Here is a 19,708-nt window from a genome sequence, read left to right on the forward strand (position 1 = left end):
AGCTCTCTGAAGCATTGTGTTTTAGAATATATATAGAGCTCTTGTTTCAGACCATCTTTCTGCCTCGCATGACCACGTATGAATCCATCACCGGGCTCACAATGAGACCCTGTTATCTTTGAAGATCTTGTCCTGAATACCTGTGATGACCTTCAAGACTTTGAAAGAACCCAAGATTTTCTCCATCAGTGGTCTTTCTCTCTGGGTTGAGGTAGCTAAGCAGGATGGAAAGCACCTTTTAGTCACCATTAGAGGCACTTTCATCAAGGTTAATGGATATTTATCTGTGTCGCTGAGGTTCCCCTTACAAAAAGTCTGTCCTGATCCATGGACCCTTTCTCAAGATGCTGATGTGCATTACTGCTGCGCTCTGCTGTGAGCCACTTTGTCCAGTCCCAGAATTACAGGTGCCACCGTGAAGGAGAGTAAATGAACCATCGCAAAACAATCAGTACAATCAATACACACAAAGAAGTCATATGAAAGTGTTTTCACCACTTGAAAAAAAATAAGAAATTGAGCCAGAAATGAGGACGGATCAAGTTGATTTCATTTTAGCTTCAATGTAAATTTCCCCATAAATAATTTTAATTCAACCATCAATAATTAATATGATTTGTCACAGCTACTGTAGTCTACTGTAGCTGAATCAAATCCGGCCTATTTAACAATGTAAACAAACCTCTGCCTACGCAACATGTTGAGCTACAAGCAATCGCGCTCACTCTCTCCTGGCTGCTGGACCCTCGGGATCTTGGGAAAACAAGCGTAGTTGTCACGACGGCGCCCCCTGTTTGCTTGTGTGTGGCAGCGGTGTGCATCCTAATGTTGGAATAATTCATCACTTTTTAACAGAGGAGGGCACATGTGGCATGTCGCAGTTTGTCTAACGTCACAGAGAAAGGGCCGATGTGTACAGTACTGTCTTCAGCCTCGCCCAGCTCCATTTACATCTAACGTCTTTGTCAGTGAGCGCTCTTATTTTGAAAAGAGAATTACAAAAAAAAAAATAACTGACAGTGCCGGAAAAGTGCCCACAGTGGAAATAACATCATTCATTGATTTTATCTTGTATTGTTGATCTGAATCTGCAGAGTAACTTGGAACTGTTGCTGTCAAATAAATCAAAAAGTACAATATGAGCTGCGGAGATGTAATGAAGACAACAGCGCACAACAAGTGGTCAAAAATGACTAAAACTACACTATTGATTTGGCAGATTGGTGCTAGCCTGGATCAGCAGTACTGTTGTTCTCTCCTCTCTCACTCAGCAACCATCTCTGCAAGGAAACAAGTAAAACCGATCTGAATTTGGTGAAAAGTAGAAGTCTCGTGGACGTCAAGCTGACATGAAACCATTGTTCCATCAGAGCTTCGATCATTACATTCAAACATGTAGTTAGGATGTTTTTCACAGCAAAATAAACAACATTTTTTAGTTAACTGTGGCTCACCTAGTTTGAAAATATCCCTTTTTTTTAATAAATCAATTTGTACCATTCTTGCATGCAAGTCTCCGGAAAAATCAAGTGGCCCTGTGAGTCTCTGCTCGGGCACCAGGGCGCCTCGAGCTGAATGCTAATGTCAGCATGCTCACTTAAAAGATGACCACAGTTATTACAATTCCTCCTGAGGGGGACCATGAATGTGTGTATCATGTGACGTGGCAAACGGTTGTTGAGCTGTTTCAGTAATAATACAAAACACATCATGGTAGCACTTGAAAAAAAACAGCAGCCAGGGGATCACCAAACTCTTTGGCGGCAGTCTTCTGGGAACCTCGAGTGTCTGTAGCAAATTTCACGAACATCTATTCAGTTGTTTGAATAGTTTCGTCTGGAGCAAAGAAATATTTCCATCTCTAGAACCTCTAACATGGCTAAAACCTGAGAAACTTACTGATTATACAATGGTCTTTCTGGGACAAAGTGTAAATACACAAAGCTCAGCACATGAATTATGAAAGTCGCAGATACTGTAATGAATAACCGTTTTATCATATCTGTTAAAACTTTAATAGATATTGACAAAATCCGGGGTCAGCTCACTCCGTGCTCAGCCAACAATTACCGAACAAATGAGACTCTGTGTTTCCGAGCCGCGCAGATGTTTGTCTATTAAAAAGCACAGATGACTCTTATTGGAAAAACGTCGCCGAAATTGAGGGAAAGCCTCATTATCAGGGTGGTTTATTTGCTTTCAGCTCGCTCCCTATTATGTGAAACAGCATTTTAGATGAGCCAAGGACTCCGCCATGGCTGTGCAGTCGGCAGCACAGTGTCCTTGGTATTGTCATGGGAAGCGGTGTATTTGGCCTTCATGCTCTGTGAAACTCCCTCCCCGCCCCACCTGCATCAAACTTTCCTCTCCGAACTCGCTAATGAGGCTGAGCCGGGACTCAATCAGCTGGAAGGGGGCTGGAGGCAAACCCGAGCAGCCTTCCAATGCAACATTCTCGCGTCTTTGTGCACCTATCAGCTTCCCCCCACTTTCACGTCATTCAAGCTCAGATGACTATAGGTGGCCGGTTTGTTCATCAACCTCACAGGAAAGAGCGCTTGACGTAGAGGTCTTCACAGCAAGAGGCCTTGAAAAATCATTCCTTGACATTTTAGACAAAAATCTGCTCACTTCTTTTCGAAAGTAAAACCACTCTGTCACTTAAGGACAATGTCTGACTCCGACACAATGGGCGCTCCAATTCGGTCTTTGAATAATCAGAATAACCTAATTTGAAGTCATCACTCTGCCGACCCCTCGTTTCACAGCCTTCTCATTTATTATTCTTTTACAACATATGACTAACTAAGTTTCCTGCCCACATTCACACAGCTCTCTGAAGGGAGCCGGGGGCTTCATGGCGAGTATAATACGCCGCCGACACTCCTAACTCAATGGTTCACTCTTCCACCTATAAACTGAGCTCCATTAAGTCCAATAAACGAAATACTTTACGATCCATCATCACCCTCTTTCTATTTTTGGCCTCTGCAGCCAAACATCTCCGAGCATCATTCCAGTAAAACTGCGCAAGTGAATCAGCAAGCAGAGCAGCGGTTAATGTTGCTGTTTAATGTATGGAGGGGTCGCAGAGGACTCGGAAATGTCGAGGCATTGATAGTAGTGTGGGGGAGAGAAAGGTGGCAGAGTTGTCGGCGCTCCGAATCAGAGGAATAATTCATGTTGGGGGGGAGAGAAAATAACAATCTGTGACATCTGCCTCTGGTAGTGATTATTGTAGATATTTTCACCGCTGCCACTTCCACTGAGCCGAGTGGTGTCTCACTCAAAAACGCATCTCGGAGACATAAGAATAACAGCTTTCAATTGATATTCTGGGTGTGGCGGTGCTTACTGTCAAAATTGCGAGTCTAAACAAAAATGGGGTCTATTGAAATTCTGATTCAGGCTTGCCCTAGTTTTTCCCCTCATATACATTTATATTGTTTGGGGCGGAGCCTGAGAATGGGGACTTATCGTGAGAGATATTATCTTATAAACAAGTGCGTGCCAGGCAAGTACCTCTCTCTGTTCTTTGGCGCTATAATATCTCTGGATGCTAAGAGAGACAGGCAATCCAGATAATTCCGCCCTGTAATCAGCTTCTTTTTTTTTTTTTTTTGTTTGCACTGCTGACAGCGGCGTCGCTGGTGAAGAAGTTCCACTACATGGTGAAGATAAACCGATACATTTTTTTTTTTCTGCAGAAACCTTTGCGATAGGAAAATCTGTGTGATCATGCAGAGAAAATGACACTGTAGGTAATTCTCTGCACTGGATTCATTTCGGGGGGAAATTGCAGCGTTATCGCGGAGGAAACGGAGGCCGGCTCAGCGCTGTGTTCTCCGCTTTAAACTGCGTATCTGCATCACATTTAATTTTAGTGATGTGATTTCACAAAAGATGCCAAAATTAATTGAGGAGCTCAGCGGGTGGCCGTGCATAACAGGCTTATGAGTTCACGTCTTGAGATTGAATGTGACTCATGATGTGTAGTGAGGACATTATGCAGACTTCATTTGCTTTTCTGGACTAAAAAAGGACCTTTTTCAATTTTTTTTTTTTTTTCAAATCATGGGAACCCATTCTTCACAGAGACCAGCATCAGATCAAACTGAGAGATAAAGGCATGTTTTAATATTCTCATACCATCCTGGTTCGACCTGGGTCGGACGTACAGTAGAAGCCAATCAGCTGTGCTCGCCTCCTCCTGAAGGCAGCAATATACTGGAAATGAAATTGAGCTTGCACAAAATTAAACTGCCGTTGAACTGGTTTCAAACACAGCGCTGCGAGCAAATATCTGTATACTCACTGCGACTTGATGTCTGTTCATTTAGCGACACTCCACGAGCCCTTTGCCAGATGGGGCTGCTCGCAAACTCCAACTATGAGATCGACGGGGAAAGAGAGGGAGATTAGAGTCAGACAGATTAATGAGGGTACAGGAGATCTCAAGCTATACAAGCTGAAGATTAGATTGAGATGACATGTACAGGTAAAATATCAACAAATGAAAAAGTCATCATTATGTGGTCAGGGTTAATGTTTAATCAAAAATACAATATGTAACGTCTGTTGCCGGGGGCTCTATGGAAACAGAACAAAAGGCATTTGCAGAGTGTCGTGGGGGAGCCAGGAGGAGAAGGACGACCTTCTGGAGGAATAAACACCCAGAGTCACATCAGATTCTGCTCTGATCCAACACTGGGAGGACAACTCAGAAATGTATCTTCACTCCTGTTTATCAACCCGACTGCAGCAGTGATCTGCAGGGGCTGACCCTTCATGCCGGGTGTTACATGCTCTGTAATGTTCAGTGAAATATGTTCTGGGGCAGAACGGGAAGGCAACGTTACGGAGAGGAGAGGGGAAATAGAGAGTGTGTGCAGTTGCCTGCTAACGTTAGCTTACAGCTAGCGTACAATAAATTAATCGGGCTGTTTTGGGTGGATCAACATTAAACACACATGATCCTGCCGTCCCTGGTGGTGTACACACCATTTAATAACCAGCACTGCTGATGAAAATCATTCTGACATGACTCAGGCACACATGTTCGAAATTTTTCCTCGTGTTAAGTCTCGTTCACCAAGTTTCTGTCCCAGACGTAGAGGCCGGCAACCAAATGAAACGCTTCATTACCTTGAGTAAACTTGTGGATGTCTCTGGGTTTCAGCACTGTTGGAAGCATCTGGGATAAGGTAAGTACACGACTCAACACACTATATAACAAAGATTGAGTTGTTTAATGCAGAAAATTGTTGCATACATTACATCTGAACTGATTAAAGAGTTATTGTGGTGCAGTGAATTCGTACGGTCATAACAACTAAACCAAAATGCCAGAATTAAGACATACAGCCATAAATGTTCTTATAGAAAATGCCTGTTGAGACAGCTTTGGAAGAAATGAAGGCTTCATTTGCTCTTTACTGTTTTTGCTTCATTGCTAATTCACACTCAGCCTGGCAGACTCATAACGGTGTGCGCCTGGCGTACAGCATGCATCTCACCGCATGTGATCACTAATATGTGCAATTTATACGTCTGGGCCCCTGATGGAGTAATGACTGAATAAATGGTATCGATGAATAACCCTATCAAACCCCCACTGATACACTATGAGCATTTGTGCTACAGGCAGAGAGTGAAACTGAAAAGAACAAATTAAATTTCATTCAGCCGGCATTGAGGTCATGATAAACAGCTCAGGCTTTAGACATCTGTCCTTCAGATTTCCACGAGTCTCTTTGAGAGCAATCAGAGCGAGAGTCGAACCCTCGCTGGCACGCTGACACTTACTAGTTTCTGCAAATGTTCGCATTGACTTCCTCTCGTTTAAACATGCAACACAAGAATTTCAGACGGGTGCATTTCCACTTGATGTCAGAAGTCAAATGAATTTGCAGATCAACGATCAGCCCTGTTGAATTCTGACCTGTGAAATTAAATCTTACAGTTCTACTTCGCTGTCCAGCCATTTTGAGAGAAGAAGTGGGATGGAAAAGGTCTTCAGGAAGCATTGATCTTCACATAAGTGCTGTCTGAGATGCAGCAGTGTGGGTGGGATTCTGCGGAGTTACAGCAGGGACAGAAGGCGACAACAATAAAACCACTCAGAAGTAAAGTTACAGTCTGCAGCTTGTCCAACCCTGCAAATGCAAATACGCTTTTCCTCACAAACCATTTTCTCAACCCCTTCCCCCAAAAACGTGTCAGAAGAGTTTAGTAAACATAAAAGATCACGAAGAGCTTGTCAAGGTTTGGATTTCCCAACATGCTCAGTAGGTGTGCAGGTCAAGAGAGAGCAGCTCTCTACTATATATTCATATGTTTCACCCGTGTGTTTGTTAGTTGGTTGGTTGGATTGTCAGCATGAATGTGCAAAAACTACTGGATGGATTTCCACAAAACTTGAATGGAGGACGGATCTCAGTCCACAATGGACCCAATTAACTTCCAGAGAAGATCCTATCAAAAGGACAGATCGCAGAAGTTTAGGTAAAATTAATTCTCAGGGGGCGGGGCTTACCAAAGCATCAATTCCCATCAGACCGAAGCTGCATTTGGCCAATTACAGTCTCAGCTGGAGCCGAGCAGTCTCACCTGCAGCGGTCTGAGAGCAATGCAGCAGACAGGTGCAGAGATAATTTGAAAACAATTCTCTTCCCTTGTGGAGCCTAAAACAAACATCTCTGTCTGCCTCCACCATTAAAGGTGTCAGATACGTTTAGCGCCGAGGGTCATCCTGAGGCATGCCCGGACGCTCTGCGGCCCTGACTCGATGATGCAGGTAGATCCAATTGAAACGCCACAAAGCGAAAGTCCTCACGATCCTGCCTCTCGTTGTCCGCCTCTCCCCCTATTCCTCATCTCGCTCGCTCGCCCACTTAACGCGGCAGAAATTGAAACGCAGCTGAAATTGTGCAAATCGGTGTTGTTGGGCAAGAGAAACCCATTTAGAAAAAAAGTATGCTTTTCAAAAGATGCCTGCTGTTGAAACTATATTTTAGATTACCTGATAGATTTTAGAGCACGTCTGAGCTAAAAAAGAAAAAGAAAAAAAGAAAAAGAAAATAAATCAGCCAGGACTTTATTTACTGTGTAATAACTGCTATGTGGCTGCTTCTATGACAGCGGGAGAATTGTATGTGACTCACCATCTAACCTCCCCGCCAACACGTTACTCTGCAGAAATGAGACACTGTACAGAGCAGTGAAAATCATGTGAGACCAAATAAATCAATGTATTGTTCCCCCCCTAACTTCAGAGCTCACATCCCCACCTTGGCTCGGCTCGGCTCACTCTGGGGTATAACCTAGATGTTTCAGGGACGCGAGTGAGAAGGGAATTCAAACAGGCGCCGGTGGCTTAGCATTAAAAATAGCAGACTTGTCTTAGCCTCAATGAATACATGAATAATGAAACAACCTATAAAAAAAAAAGTTTGATTACCAAAAGGTGAAATACAACAGCTCAGGTTTGGATGATGAAATCCATCTATCACACATCCATCCATTCACCGCCTTCGTGCTGCTTGTAGCCGCATCACTCTGCTTCTGTCCAGAGGCCTCTTTGAGACGGATGATTGCTGGTTTTGGCGCCACTGGTCCCGCTGTGATTGGCAGGACAACTAGCAATATCGCTACATGACTGGCAGCTGATGTAGCCCAGCGGCAGATGGGTGATATATGTATTGGACAGATGGAACAAGATATGGGTCTAGAAAGGTAAACAGGTACGGCTGTCGGTCCTGAGGTCCACACTTCTGCCTGATTGTGCTGTATGATTGGACGTTTAAAGGCCAGTGATGTCAGAGCTCATGTGACCCTTAATAGGCTTGAAATTCATGCACTGTCACTGTCAAAATAAAACCTGTTTACCCATCGAAAAGAGTTAAAAAGCAGCCATTGCACTTCCATATTAACGGCGATGAATATTCATATATGTATATAAATATCTCTGCACCTGGCATTTCCTTCAGCGCTCTGACCGGACATGGATTTATCTTCATGATGTCAAGGTAGCGCAGAGTGTGATACATCCACCTGGCGGAGAAGCGTGCAGTTTATTATGCAGGTTCTTTTTATAGATTATTTCCATGTGTATGCATCACATCCCCTGCTCCTCATGACATCTGTCATTTTACATCATTTAGCAGCGTTTCCCTCCCAGGCTCAATGTGGCCTCTCAGCACTACCTTTTCCCTTTGTGCCCTTCATTTTTCACCACGCCACACTCCACGCACTGATTGAATGTTGTGTTGACGCGTGTTATGACAGAGATCATACCATCAGGTTAAAAGCAGGCGGCGAGGGGGGCTGATGGTTTACAGCTCTGAGGGACTGCAGCTGCCCCGCGCTCTTTTTCTCTCTGATTCAGGCCTCCGCATGTAATTTAGCATGTTTAACACCAGCCTGACACCGAGGCCAATCAGATTGGCAGACGACCAGGAGTTCCTCTGGTGCTCCCGACGGCCAATCTGCGCCTGAGGTGTGTGGAGTTAGAAAGACGTGAGCTCTGTTGGCTGCTGCTCATCTCTGGCTACAGTGGGCTCAGCCGCTACCAGCATAACAACAACAATTCAAGCTGTCCATCATGTGTCCGGGCATTTTTGAAAATCACTGTGCAGAACTGCTTTTTGCATCATGGGATAAAGAATAGATAAACATTTTTTAGACTTATACATCAGTTGCAGGGTGCCAGTGCTCATCAGGAGCAATCTGGGGTTTAGTATCTTGCTCAAGGACACTTCGACCTTACCATAACTGGACACCCCACTCGACCACCTGAGCCACGAGCCTAAAGTGATTTTGCTCAGAAAACTTATAACATCACCACATAAAATTCAATATGTAATAGAGGATTATATTCATGGGCGCTGACTAAATACCCTTCACTTCTCTCTCCTCTCTTTTTTGACCAATCAATACGCCCAGAAGGGACATTCTAATGTGCAAGGGCTGAAAAAAAACAAACAAACACACACAAACGGAAAAATCATGACAGCTTCAGGATAATTAAACTTAATAAATGTGTTTATTTGATAAATGAAGACCGACTCTGCCTAAACAACTTATGCTCCAGCTCACTGTTCATTCTGTGGCTAATTTACAACCACTGTGAGTAATTAAAAATTATCTACTCCTATTCCAACGGCATCAATACTTGTGAGATGTAGGCATGGATATCTTCTCGTTGCTAATGTTCATCAAAAATGACACAATAATTCAAGTTGTGCAGATTGCTGAATGCAAAAGTAAAGACACATCTGGGACTGAAATAAGAATTAGAAAGGTTAGTGAGCAAAAGTTAGACACTTGTTGTCTACAACATAGCACATAGCTAAGGCTAAAGTCCACGTTGAGGACATTTGATTAAACATAAAGTATAATACCCAACAAGCCATCCTGCTTGGTGTGGATTAGCCCGCATTGAATATGACCACCTGACAGAAATCAAAACACAATATCTTTGTCATGATTTGAACATTTACCAGGAGCCAAGGCCTTCCAGCTTCAAGTGTCAACTCACAATAATGAGACTGTGCAGTCGCCTGTAAAAAGACTTCAAAAAGACAGTATAAAGTATTCTCCCTGGTCGCGGTAACAAGTGGTTTTATCGGATATTTTCCCACCAACCAAAGATAAAGGATTCACCCAGACCCTGATACAGCAGACAATTAATTATTTAGTGGAGGGTCTGAGTTGGTAGCAGACCGCCTGTGCTGGCCAGCTCCTAGGTTTCAATGAGTGCAAAGCAGGATTTTTGCCAAACTTCACCGGCTCAAAAAGAAATATCTGACCTCGACCACTCATACATTGTTAGATCCGTGATGTTCGGCGCCTTACGGGAGGCACTGATTCTGTGATGAAGTGTTGCAGTCGAGCTCTGCCGTGTACCCGGTGTCCTTCAACCTGCCTCGCCTGCTTTAGTCTGACAGCCTCCAGAGAAGGGCTGTGATTCTGTTCAACTCTACGCTGGGTTGCGTATTGAAGGCGAGGAAAGTGAGAATTTGTCTCACATTTCCGATGGCTGCATTGCATTCTGGTTTACTGGGGCTGCAGTGGGGAACTGAAAGTGGTCTCTCTGCTGCTTTAACAACACAGTTCACCCTGTATAAGTGCTGGATATCTTGAGATCAAGTTAAAGGTGCAACACGTGGGAAAAAGGCCACCTATCTAATTCATACTCAAAACAAATAAGGGGCAGCTAACTGTAGCTGCAGCTGATGGTCCGGACTGGGAGCTCAGGAACCAGCAGATTGTTGTTTACGCCACTAGCACAGGAGCCTTGTAGATGTTTTTATCAAGCTAGGTTAGCCTGTCCGCTAGCCTAGCCAGCTTCCTAAAAATCTATGCATATACACAATAGTAGAACTGTTCACCTTTCTCCCTGATTTGTGATTTATCCAGCAATGAGGTTTATTATAGACTCTATTGAAGACTAAACAAGTTGATACACTTTTTTGTCCTGTGTTGCTCGTAGTCACTGGAGAAAAACACAAGGTGATACGGTTTCTTTGCCAACAGTAATACATTTGGAAACACACACAACTAATAAGCTACATTTATATTAGTTTCCTCTGTTTCCGGGCTCTCTGTGAACATGATTATTTTTTGTATTGCACATATTTGAAACAAGCTTTCGCTTGATGTAAAAATCATGCAAATGCAAAACCCTCTCAATTCCATTTATTCAAGATCTGTGCTGGAAATATCCTCATGTGACAGACTGAGATCATCGCTAGCCACAAAAAACAAACAAAACACCGTCTTCGCGGTGTTGTGACTTTGAATGCAACACCACTGTCATACCTTTCATACCACTTCTCCTGTTTTTTTCTCTAAACACCATCCTATGAAGCAGAAACGCCATAAAAATTCTCTTAAAAACAGAAAGAGCAGTATTCCCTGGGACTCTCTTCAAGGGCTGAGTGAAACGTCACCCAAATGAAGAATGGCAGCGATATCCAGCCAGAGGACAGCTTCCTCACTCTCCCTGTTTTTCTGAGCTAGATAAATCAGCTCAAGGTTCCTCAGTGATCCTCTGTGTGGCAGTGGAGGGGGATTTATCATTCTCAGATAAAGGCTTGGTCCTCGTCAACGTTCGCTTTCACCCTCGGCCGGGAATTTATGGGAACGGGTGGCATTGTGTGTGCAGCCTACCTAGTTACACAACAGAGTGCAAAGGGCTGCACAACAAGACAATCCGTTGTGTTCACGCTATTAATTTCTACCCCGAGGATGTCTCGCGGACACTTGACAAATGGTGATTTACAGAGTCATTTGCAACAGTGCAACTGCAGCAAAGGTACAACCGGTGTCACTGCGGTGTGCAACAGTTCACGGTGCAATTCATAGAGTTTACATATTTCAAAAGAGCTGCAGGAATCTGACTCAGTTTACCTTGAGCATCAAAGAAATGGTCGCACTGTACGTCTAAATAACTTATTTCATTATCAAAGGCTACCACGCTCAGATAACACAGAGTCGGGGGTCGAAGCAGTACTCGTCTTTTACCATTTATTTCATTAAAAACAAAAGAAGCGGCAAGTGGTTTCACCTCCAGCCATCTACAGCACCAGAAAACATACAGATCATTCCCACGATGAGAATCAGATCAGTCCGACCTTGTCTTTCAAGCTTCACCTCGTCTGCCAGTTACCTGCTAACTGCAGTCAGTAAAAATACCATCTGTACAACTGTGTTTTTGTAATTACCTAATTACAGCCGTTAGACCGACAGAATTAACCTCTGCTCGTGCTATTAGAGCGGTACAGGCGAATACATAAAGAGTGAAATCCATTTAGAAGAAGAAAAAAAAACCCCAGCTGAATGCAACAATGCAAACGAAAGGCAGTCACATTGATGGAGAAACACGTTTTCATCTTTTCTTAAGGCCTCTTCACTCAAACGAGAAATGTTGGCTTGAGGTATGTATGAAAAAGGATTTACTTGTGAATGTAGCGGCACCTTTTTCTATGATTCTGAAGGGATTCACAATTCATGAAAAAATCTATTCTTCCGCATATGTAATGCTGTACTTTCTCCAAGATAAAGGGGGCAGAGAGGTGAAGACAGATCGAGTGCAGCTGCTAACGACTGTATGGTGCTACAAATAAGTTATTCATCTTTTAGATGTGCTGTCATGTTCAAATTTGCAGGTGTCATATGTACCGTATAATAAAATTTCTACTCTGTGTCATATCACGTTTAGATACCTTGTATGAGCTGACTTTTCATGTCAGGAGGCGGAGGGGAAGGTAGTTGCAAGACAGCTGCCGTGCCGTTTCCTCACCCGAACCAAGTGTTTTTTGCGGCAGCTAAGTAAGGTGGTTTCCAAGCGAGAGACCACTGCTTGACACAGTGTTTCAGCCTCTGCAAGCACAAAACCACTGAGTATTTCTAGCAGGACGTCGGGACATTTTCCAGCTGTGATTGTGGCAACAGAACCACGTTACACTAAGTAGTTTTAATGGCAGCTGGGTGATTAGTGGCCAAACAAGAGACCACTGTTCCAGATGCCATTTTAACAGTTGTAGGCATGAAACCACTGGATATTTCTAGCAGGACGTCAGGACATTTTCAAGCTTTGTTTGTAGCAACAGAACCAGATAAACTAACAAAGTTCCTTTGTGGCCGCTGGGAGATCCGTTATCAAGCAAGAGACCACAGTTCAAGACACCATTTTAACAGTTGTAGGCATGAAACCACTGGATATTTCTAGCAGGACGTTGGGACATTTTCCAGCTGTGTTCATGGCAACAGAACCAACTAAACTAACCAAGTAGTTTTTGCGGCAGCTGGGTGATTATTTGCCAAACAAGAGACAACTGCTCAAAACTGCTTTTTAACATTTGTAGGTGTGAATCCACTGGATGTTTTTAACAAGATGTCATTTTTACAGCCTAGTTTGTGGCAGCAGAACCAGGTAAGTCAAATCATCGTCTTCTGCTAACTCCAACCAAAACCTAACCAGAGCAATCACACGAGATGTAAAATCGCAAGTTGCAGAAACACACATTGCCGACAGATATTCTGGATTTTTTATACAGAACAAATTGAACCAAACCTTGTAGACTGGCTAACTGCTCTTGTTGTAGTTAATGTGATTTATTAAAAGGACACATCTGCTAATATCCTACAGTTTAATTATTCTAAACAAGACTAAAACCAACAGCCAATTTATCCTACTAACATCTCTGTGCAGCCAAAGCCTGAACTATATTATTCCTCTGTCCTATAGAGCTCCACTGTTGTCCAAAACCTATTAAGAAAACATCAATGAGCCACACTGTTGCACGGGGTGACACGTTCCCTTCATTATAATAAACAAGGGCACTGTAGTTTATTTTGAGTGAGTCCCACATTCACCGTGCTGCTGCCATAAATACTAACAGGAGCACTTAATGTGTATTAATCTGCAGCTGAAAATAGTCCCCGACAGACACACTCCGTACTCCTGCTTGAGTAATGTTTGGGAAATTCTACAATGACCAGCTGCTTCTGGAAATAACTGAGCCTAATTAAAGTGAAATTTCCAGTTTATTGGCCACTTTTTTGAAGATTTAGTTTAGATTACATTTCCACGGGAGGCTTTTTTTAAAAAGAGGAATAAAAAGATAAAGTAAGATGGAGAGAAAAGAAAGACCCACCATTTTTTACTGGAAGTCGTGACATCTGTGTTTTTAACCTTTTTAAGACTTCTAGACATCTGCAGCTGGAGGTCTGGCCTCCAAACCGTGATCTTTTTTTCTAACTCAACAAGACAGAATTACAAAATGAACCTCAAGAATTGTAAAATTGCCACATAAAGAATTGTAAAGTTGAAACATATCAGTGTTTTTGCAGAAACACGCATAGCACACAGTTTTCCCAGTTGACAGGGTTGAGAATAACACAAACCTTTTCCCTTTAAATCATGTAACCGCAGTCGATTTGTGACAAGAATCTCAAATCTCAAATAAAATTTCTGTCGTTGCATTAAAGAGAGGTGCTATTACCAAATTTAAATTCCACTGGGATGAGTTAATCAAACCCTCACCTTCAGTGGACTCTTACCAAACAAATCATCGCTGGCGTGCAAGTGAAGCACATCAGGCATCACTCAAACTCGACAGACGGCTTTTAACAACAGAGCGATTTCTGCTTTTTGAGGTAATGACTGATGATTTTTTTTAAGGAAACTAAAACATTCCCGAAAATACACCCCAGACTTTTGGCCTGAAACACCTCATTTACAGAATTATTACTTTCCCTTTTCGTGTTGTTTTTTCCTTTCTGATAATGACGGATCATTCGCCACGGACCATCAAACTACGGCCTCGCAGTCACGTCGTGTGCTCTGGGATTCTTGAAAAGAAAGACTTTCCCTGCTCATTAGCTGATGTCCTGAGGCGCAGCTGCCTCTATTTTCGCTTGTGAAGCTTTGGTTGTTGACCTGCGGGTGCTTCGGCCACCCCTCTCTTCTTTTTCACGCTCCTCTTATTCGTCCTCACGCTCACTCAGTTCATCCCTCGATTCACTTCGATCGCCTCCGGGCAGACTGGAGATCTTTTTTTGTATCTCTCACGGATGTATGTTTGCGGTGCTGCGTATTGAATGTTTGAAGCTGTATCCTTATGAGGTGATGACGAGGGTGTAATACAGTAGATGTATTAACTACGTAGGCGTCAAGTTTTCAGCTTGCAACCACGTTTAAACTTCCCACTTTTCACGTAACATGCAACAAAATCGATAATCTGAAGCACTGAGTGCTTCGTCCTGAGTGTGTGATCACTGCCGTCCTCACCGTCTCTGCTCTGGCTCGCTCAGCTAAAACACTTTTCCATCCCGCTCTTTTTGTTATGACAGTGTTGTATTTGTTTTTCAGCTGACTCAGGTTCCTCTCCGCCTCATTGAGTCATATCTGCTGAGTCACATGATCGTCCTGCACCGTGTCTCCTGATCAAAGTGGCTTGACCATCAGCAAAAAAAAAAACCCAGCAACTTTGGCCAACTCCAGCGGGCTGACATACGGCGCCGTGATCCGCTCAAACTTGTACTGACACTTACAGTAGGTGAGCTGTGTGCAGAGCGTCTGACTTGTTCATTGGATTTCAGATGAGGCGTTCGAGATACGTCCAGTCTCTCCATGACAGCCCTCTGAGGCCTCGCTTTGTATGCCGTGCATTCTAGTAATTAACTTTAGTCATAATGCTACATGACAGACCAGTCAGGTTTCAGCTCGAGGCGGATGCGAAGTCTCCAGGGTGAAATAAAAACCGCTTGCTCAACAGGTACAGCAGTCCACATCAAACTGTCCACACATCCGTGTTCGGATAAGACAGAAGGCTCTCGTTCACGCTCATCTTACCTCAGATTAACCCTGAGACGTGAAACAAAGCTTATACTTAGACGCTTAAACAGTCGATGTTGACATTTGATCCTGTTAAAAAACAGATGCGATGATGTGATAATGAACATTTACATAACACCCCTGATGGTGAAACTACATGAACTCACCAGAGCATAGAAATAAATCAACAGAACGTTGAAGTTTCTGACCTGGAAGACTTTGAGACAATGTGACTTGAACGCCACACGCCTCCTTCTCCAACTTGCAGCATCCAATGAGGACGCTGTGACTATAACTGCTTTTTTCTGCAGCTCTGTAAATGTCTGTAAAGAACCTGTAGGAATAAAAACCAAAGTAGAGAGAAAGAGAAAGAGAGAGGGATCACAGCCGAGCCCAGCCTCACACTACACCCTGCTGCCTCCTGTAAGGACACACTGCTGTGAAATCTCTCATCAGTAATGACCAAATTCAGCTATTGCAAAAAAAAAAAAAAAAGAAAGAAAAGAAAATGTATCCCAGTTCTGTTATGCTGAGGTAAAATTCAATCATGTTGTTGTGACAGCGAGGCGGCAGAAGGAAACTGTCAGAGTAACACAAAGTCAGCTGAGGGGTTTTTATTGTTGGGTTTGACACAGAGGCGTGTGTGTGTGTGTGTGCGCATGTGTGTGCGTTGGGAAACATTTTCTGCAATACCGCTGGTGTTTCTAATCTGCTGCCTGCAGTGCGCCACAGACGCATGAATTGACACCATCAAATGAGGTGCGTCAGTTTCTGCTTTTCAGTGCGTTTGGGCCTGAACAGCTTTCCCCAGGTGCAGCTGTTGACCAGGAGTGTTACACAACTGTGTTACGCAAGTTGCAATCCAAGGAGTTTCATGCACGATGCAGATGCAAATAAACTAAGCCAGGCTACAGAGAGCGGCATGTCTTCAAATATGAGCAGTAACACATTTTTGTTGTATATTTCTGAGGGGAACTGTGTGCAAAATCCAGGCTGTCCTCATCAGAAACGAAACCATTTAGGTCGAGTGTGAAAGCAGCTTATTACAACCCATATTCACGTATTTAACCTCATTTTTGAAAAATGGAACATCCACCTCCTCATAATTGACATAAAGCAAGTATAAAAGACTGTATGTAATGTATGTCACAGCCACGTGTTTTATTCGGATACTATGAGTGGGATTTATTTTCCTGACACCAATTTTGATCCAAGTAATCCCTTTTCTTCCACGGATGATAAGAACCAGCCAGTATTGGTTTTGTTGTATGATTACAGATCTCCAGTACACAGTGTCCCGACTCTCATCAGAACTGTGAAGTACAAAATCATGTTACAGGCTTTAAGAAAATGTGTAGGAGCATGTGTGAGAAAAATGTGCTAAAAGTATTTGATAATTAATCAACAAAACTCTTTAGAAATGAATAAAAAAGACAGAAAACTGTTACTGGTTCAAGTGTTTGAACTGTGGAGAGCTGCTGATACTCTTTTATTTTTTTATAGATATTTAAAATCAAATATATAAGATTTGAACCGGCAACCTTCCCACAAAAAAAGCCCACTGCTCTCACCTTCAGGTTGCTCCCGCTCTCTTTTAATGATCCCGTTCTATTTGTAGCTCTGTTCAGACCCACTGTCGGCCACAGTAAATGGGAATATATTGGTCTGGGGCTGGTGAGGGGCATATAAACGGCACTGTGAGGAGGAGGAGGGTGTCAGAGTGTGTGTGGGGAGGGCAGACCTGACTCAGCTGAATGGACCGTCGGTGACACAGACTCCTGGAAGTGGGTCAAGTACACACACCTCCACGTTGAACCACGCAGACAGTCAGCGCCTATTAACCCAAACCCATAAATAAGCAAAGCACCGTACGACTTGTGAATTATCATAATATGTAAATTAAAATCAAGTAATTATGGCAGGCCATAGAGGTACAGCATTTTAAGCCAGTTTTGCTTTAAGTATCGACATTAGCTTAGCACAGCGTGCCCCCCAGCACATGATAATAATGATGATAAATAATTCTACCCCCGGCAGAGCCGAAAATACTCCTCCTACGGCAATTCTAAAACAGGTAACAGACACAGCTGTTAATCCTTTAAATGTGAGGAAGAGATGCTTATACATATTCATGCATATTAATGCAGTGCTGCAACCCAACCTGACAGGGGAGCTTATTAAATTCTGGTTCTTTAAAACCACCATGACATTCAGGAGTCTAAATCCTGTCCTAACCTTGTTAGCTTGTGTAAATAACAACGATGTGGGGGAATCGCAACACTGCGCCCCTCGACGCAAGCCGCCAAATTAAGATGTGTTTTGGCATTTTCACCGGGGACAATCAGTCAAAACACAACTGGGACTGTGCACTTGTGTGCATGAAAATCAGCCGGCAAATACTAATAATAAAAGCACCTGCAGCTCCTCTCAGCAGAGCAGTAAACAAAAAAATGACGATGTAACAGAAATATAGTGATAATAATGGAAAATAACATTAAAACTCAGACAGGAAGAGGCACAAAAACGCATGCAAGCTGTTTCAGAGTGGACTCCTCCGTCCTGAAGCAGAGGTGAATGAGTTTTCCTGGTGATTTAAGTTTCAAGGACCTGTATGAGTCACAGATGTTCCAACTCAGCGGACGGCATTATGGAGCAGTATCCCATCAGTTCACTCTGTGTAAACTATGTTATCAGGCAGCGCACACAAAGGCCCCGATTCTGAACCTAATAAAGTATAATAACACGCCTGTAATGAGGAGCCACTTCCTGACGGCACATCATAAATTATGCAAATCTGCAGGCGAATAAAGGGCCAAAGCTTAATTGCGATAGTGTGAGGTCGAGAGCGACGAGGGAACATCGTGGCCTTCTTCCCACTTTCATCCCCACAGATACCAGAGGAGGAGCTTCTGTACGCGTCTCTAAAGCAAATAATGATAAAGAAACCGGAGCTAAACTTGCACTCTCATTATTATTTCAAGTGTTTGCCTTTGATAAGTCGCTGCTGTTTGTCTGTTTGCTAATTTAATGGTGTGAAGTTTGGTCAGCGGGTTGACAAAGTGCAAAGACAGCTGATGCACACGCTGAGGTGAGTCAAAAGAAAAGCCCTCAACACAAATAAATCTCAGCACGCCGGGCCGACGGAGCGCTCAGAGCTACATAATAAACACACACACAGAGACTTCTGCCTCAGTCCTCAACTGCACAAGGTCAAAAAGGCTCCGCGGCACCTGTGGGGATCTTCAGATTGCAATTGCGCGTCGAGCGCGTCCGTCTGGGATCTGGAATCCAAACAGAGTCAATGAGCACTTGAGGGTCCCTCACAGGAAGAAAGTGCAAACTAACGTTTATACAGAAGTTCCCTGTAAAAAAAAATATAAGGCTTTGAGGAACTCTTAAATGGAGCTGAGCTGAATCGAATGTAGTTCAAGAGAAATTATGTAAGTCAAAATGCAACCAGAGAAACACGACATCTCGAGGGTTTAATGGTGTTTTTGAACCTTTAAATAAGTGGTTTTCAGATTTGACTCCCTTAGAATCGAGACACGAACCGAGACAAGTTCTTAACAAGTCTGACCTGTGAGAGCCTCTGTTCCAAACAGAAAGACGTGTTTCCAAGATGAAGGAGTCTTCAGTGGCCTCATGATTCAATAACAGCTCACCTGTCCACAAGGTGAATGCACGACTCTCAGCGTATCACATCCTCGGTTTTCTTTTTTCATCAGTTAACACAGGCAGATAAATCTCAACGCCATTTTATTGTCCTATAATATCTGTGTGAACCACCACAGAACATGAAAATGAACAAATAAAAATACAATTTTTCATCATGTTCTGTAGAACCAAATAAGTTGCATGTGGTCTGACATCTGAAAACACATATACAGATACTGATACATCAGTGCCATTGATTTGCAGGACCACATTTTATCATGTGTCATGCAGAGACTCATGCTGGTCTCAGTCTTGACTTAGTCTCGGTTACAATAAACTCCAGTTTCGGTCAGGACCACCTGAACCACGGCTGAGACAACACATGTGAGTAGTATTAAACCTTCACAAGCATATTTAGTGTTGACATAAGTAGCTGGGATACATTGTTCTTGCTCTTATAATCCCTGGAGACATGTTGTTTTTTTGCCTTCTGCAGGATGCTTTTTTGTAAAGGCTTGCTGATCTGTGACTGAACCTCCACGAACCTCTTTCACACAAAGGTTCATCACTGCACCTGTTATAGTTTTCTCTGTGAGGCTTCGTCTGAAAACCTCTCACTCTGAAAATGTCAAATCAACACGTCTCTGCGATGATGGTATCTACAAATGAAATGTGATATCCATCCCACTGTCTGCAGAGTCATTACGGGGG

General features: G+C 43.2%; 1 protein-coding gene across 3 annotated transcripts in view; it reads right to left on the minus strand.

Moving 5' to 3' along the window:
* Window positions 1-1,248: 1,248 nt before the first annotated feature.
* The window catches only part of LOC119004469, a 99,962-nt gene continuing 81,502 nt past the window's right edge, over window positions 1,249-19,708 (minus strand). For 2 of the 3 annotated variants that reach the window (XR_005070227.1, XM_037071393.1), the window contains 2 exons: window positions 4,316-4,388; window positions 4,132-4,210 (listed from right to left, as the gene is read on the minus strand). Coding sequence is in view for 2 of the 3 variants with exons in the window: in XM_037071393.1 (XP_036927288.1) it covers window positions 4,191-4,210; window positions 4,316-4,388 (93 nt within the window). In the remaining variant the exon portion in view is untranslated. Of the gene's footprint in view, window positions 1,281-4,131; window positions 4,211-4,315; window positions 4,389-19,708 lie in introns of those variants that run through there. The other variant, XM_037071394.1, reaches the window with a different exon arrangement.

Source organism: Acanthopagrus latus, chromosome 16 (genome assembly GCF_904848185.1).
Source record: "Acanthopagrus latus isolate v.2019 chromosome 16, fAcaLat1.1, whole genome shotgun sequence".
NCBI classification, from domain to species: domain Eukaryota; kingdom Metazoa; phylum Chordata; class Actinopteri; order Spariformes; family Sparidae; genus Acanthopagrus; species Acanthopagrus latus.